Source organism: Gracilinanus agilis, unplaced genomic scaffold (genome assembly GCF_016433145.1).
Source record: "Gracilinanus agilis isolate LMUSP501 unplaced genomic scaffold, AgileGrace unplaced_scaffold4364, whole genome shotgun sequence".
Lineage (NCBI taxonomy): Eukaryota > Metazoa > Chordata > Mammalia > Didelphimorphia > Didelphidae > Gracilinanus > Gracilinanus agilis.
Genome location: NW_025377622.1, coordinates 1 through 2463, shown reverse-complemented (window position 1 = coordinate 2463; position 2463 = coordinate 1). Strand labels below are relative to the sequence as shown.

At 61.3% G+C, this 2463-nt stretch overlaps 1 protein-coding gene across 1 annotated transcript; it reads right to left on the bottom strand.

Annotated features, from left to right (window-relative positions):
- Positions 1-255: 255 nt before the first annotated feature.
- Positions 256-2139, bottom strand: LOC123255330 (huntingtin-interacting protein 1-related protein-like). Its single transcript, XM_044684148.1, has 3 exons — positions 1722-2139; positions 1357-1418; positions 256-1010 (listed from the first exon to the last, which is right to left on the bottom strand). Exons 1-3 carry the CDS (start codon positions 1777-1779, stop codon positions 768-770), a joined length of 363 nt encoding a protein of 120 aa, XP_044540083.1. The 5' UTR covers positions 1780-2139; the 3' UTR covers positions 256-767.
- Between the last annotated feature and the right edge of the window lie 324 nt (positions 2140-2463).

Here is a 2463-nt window from a genome sequence, read left to right as displayed (position 1 = left end):
AGAGAGACAGAGAGAGAGGGGGGGGAGAGAGGGAGAGGGAGAGAAGGAGAGAGAGGGAGGGAGGGAGGGAGGGAAGAAGGGAGGCAGGGGAGAGAGAGACAGAAGAGAGATGAGGGGGAGAGAAACAAGACAGAAGAGAGACAGGAGGAGGGAGAGAAGAGAGAAGGGGGAGAGTCTGGAGAGACAGAGAGGAAAGAGGGAGAGGAGAGAGACAAGAGAAACAGAGGAAAGGAGGAGGGAGAGGAGAGAGAAAAGAGACAAGAGAGACGGGAGAGGCAGAGAGGATGGAGAGGGAGAGGCAGAGGAGGGGACAGACGGCGGTTCTTCCTCCGGAGGCTCCCACTCTCATGGCTGGGGACGGGAAGAGAAGGGCAGACGCCCCCTGCTGGACCAGGAACTCTACAAGGATCCCAGAGGAAGGAGTTGCGGTCCGCCAGCGTCCATGCGAGGGCCGGATGCGGCAGGCGGCAGAGCCGGCCTGGAGCCGGAGGTGGTTTTTAAGAGTCCCAGCCTGGCGGCGCCTTTTCCCGTGTCCGGAGCCCAGGCCGGGCCGCCGTTCCGGAGCTCTGCACAGACTCTCACCCGAGCCTCGCCGACAGCCCCGCTAAAAGGCCGTCCGGAGTCTCTATTGTCTCCGTTTGTACAGGTGGGAAAGCGCCTTCCCTAAGGACGCCGGCGAGGCAGCGCCAGACGCAGGATCTGAACGCGGCTCTCCCGCCTCCGGCCCGCCATCTTCCCCCTCCACCACGGCGCCCGCGGCCGGCCCTCTATCCGGGGAGCCACGGCTTCCAAGGTACCTGGCAGTCCGGCTTGGGCACCAGGGTGGGCTTCTGGGCGAGCGGGGGCTTCTTCAGGATCCCCCTTCGAGGGCTGGCCACGGGGCGGCCGAGCGGCTCGTCGTCGGCCGCGGCGTCCATGCCGCCGCCGGCCAGGGCGTAGTGCCTCTTGCGCAGCTCCCCCAGGCGCCTCCGCTCGCTCTCCAGGGTCTTCTCCAGCTCCAACACCTTCACCTGGAGGGACCCCGAGCTCCGTCAGCCCCGCCCCCGCGGGGGTCCAGCCCGGGCCCTCGGTGTCGCCTCGCGGTTCAAGGCCGAGCTCGAGGGGTCCTCCCTGCCCCCGCTCCGGCCCGCAGGGCCCTCCCTCCCTCCTCCACAATCCGGCCTCAGTGGGCACTTTGTCAGGTCTCGGCCGTCTTCTCCTTCCCCCGGTCCTCGCGCTTCCCAGCAGAGGAACGAGCACAAAACGGGGATTCCTAAACGTGTGGTCCTCGAGAAGACCCCCATCTTCCCATCCCCGGGCCTCGGACCCCCCAAAGAGGCTCAGAATCCCCGGCCCGCGGGGAGCCCGGCGTCCCACCTGAGTTTCCATCTCCTCCTTCTTCAGCTTGATCAGTGACATGCCCGAGAAGTCCATGGTGTCTGGGGGGCGGGGAGAGCGGGGTTAGCTGGGGAGGCCCCCCAACTCTGTCAGGCCCCCCCCCCCGGGGCCTCCTCCGCCTCTCCCACCGCTTCGAGCTGCCCATCCCTCTTACGTCCTCTCGCTCTCTTTCAAACCCCCATCTTCTGCCTCGGGATAGTCTAAGAGCGGCCGAGGGCTCGGCCTGGGGGTGAAGTGACCTGCCCAGGGTCACCCCGCTAGGACTGGAACCCAGGACCTCCCTTCTCCCGGCCTGGCCCTCCATCCACGGAGCCCCGCAGCTGCCCCGGAGGCTGGCCTCTAACCTTTGTCTTCAATCTGCTCCTGGCCCGACTTGGTAGAGGCCACCACGTTGGCGGCCATCTCGTTCACCGCCCTTGAGCACTCCTGAAGTCTGCTTAAGTTCCTGCTGTTTTTGTCAGCTTTTACCTGCCAGAAGCCACACAGACCTGTGAGTCGGGGGCGGGGGGCGGGCGCTTCCCCTCGAACCCACCACCTGCTCGGCTTCCTCTATCATCCCCCAATTGTATTTTGTGTATTTAGAAATAAGATTCTGAGCCGAGGCCCGGAGAAGGCTAAGGACGCTGCGATGGAAGCGCCTTCTCAAAGGCTCCATGAAGAAGCAGCAGCAGGAGTGTAATAATAACAGATGGACAATATTAATGAAAACGGTCAAGCAGGTAGATCCTCTCTGCTTTCGTTTCTTTTTCTCTCCCTCCTTTACTTCTCTCCTGTCTCCCCTCTATTCTTCTTTCTCTCCCCACTTTATTCCTCTCTCCCCCTTTATTTTTTATCTCTGATCCCATCTCTCTCCTCTCATTTCTTTCTCTTTCCTTCTCTGTCTGCTTCTCTCCTCTCTCCCCTTTATTTTTGTATCTCTCTTTCTCTTTCCCCTTTATTTCTCTCCTCCTCTGTCTCTCCTCTATTTTTCTCTCCTCTCCCCACTTTATTTTTCCTGTCTCTCTGTCTCTGATCCTGTCTGTCTCCCCTTTATTTTTTGTCTCTGACCCCATCTCTCTCTCTCTCTCTCTCTCTCTCTCTCTCTCT

Coding starts and splice junctions, on each gene's coding strand:
- LOC123255330 (XM_044684148.1), bottom strand. CDS start 1,779: ATGGCCGCCAACGTGGTGGCCTCTACCAAGTCGGGCCAGGAGCAGATT. Junction 1,419..1,721: donor GGAGCAGATTGAAGACAAAG/GTTAGAGGCCAG, acceptor CCCGCCCCCCAG/ACACCATGGACTTCTCGGGC. Junction 1,011..1,356: donor AGGAGGAGATGGAAACTCAG/GTGGGACGCCGG, acceptor GGGTCCCTCCAG/GTGAAGGTGTTGGAGCTGGA.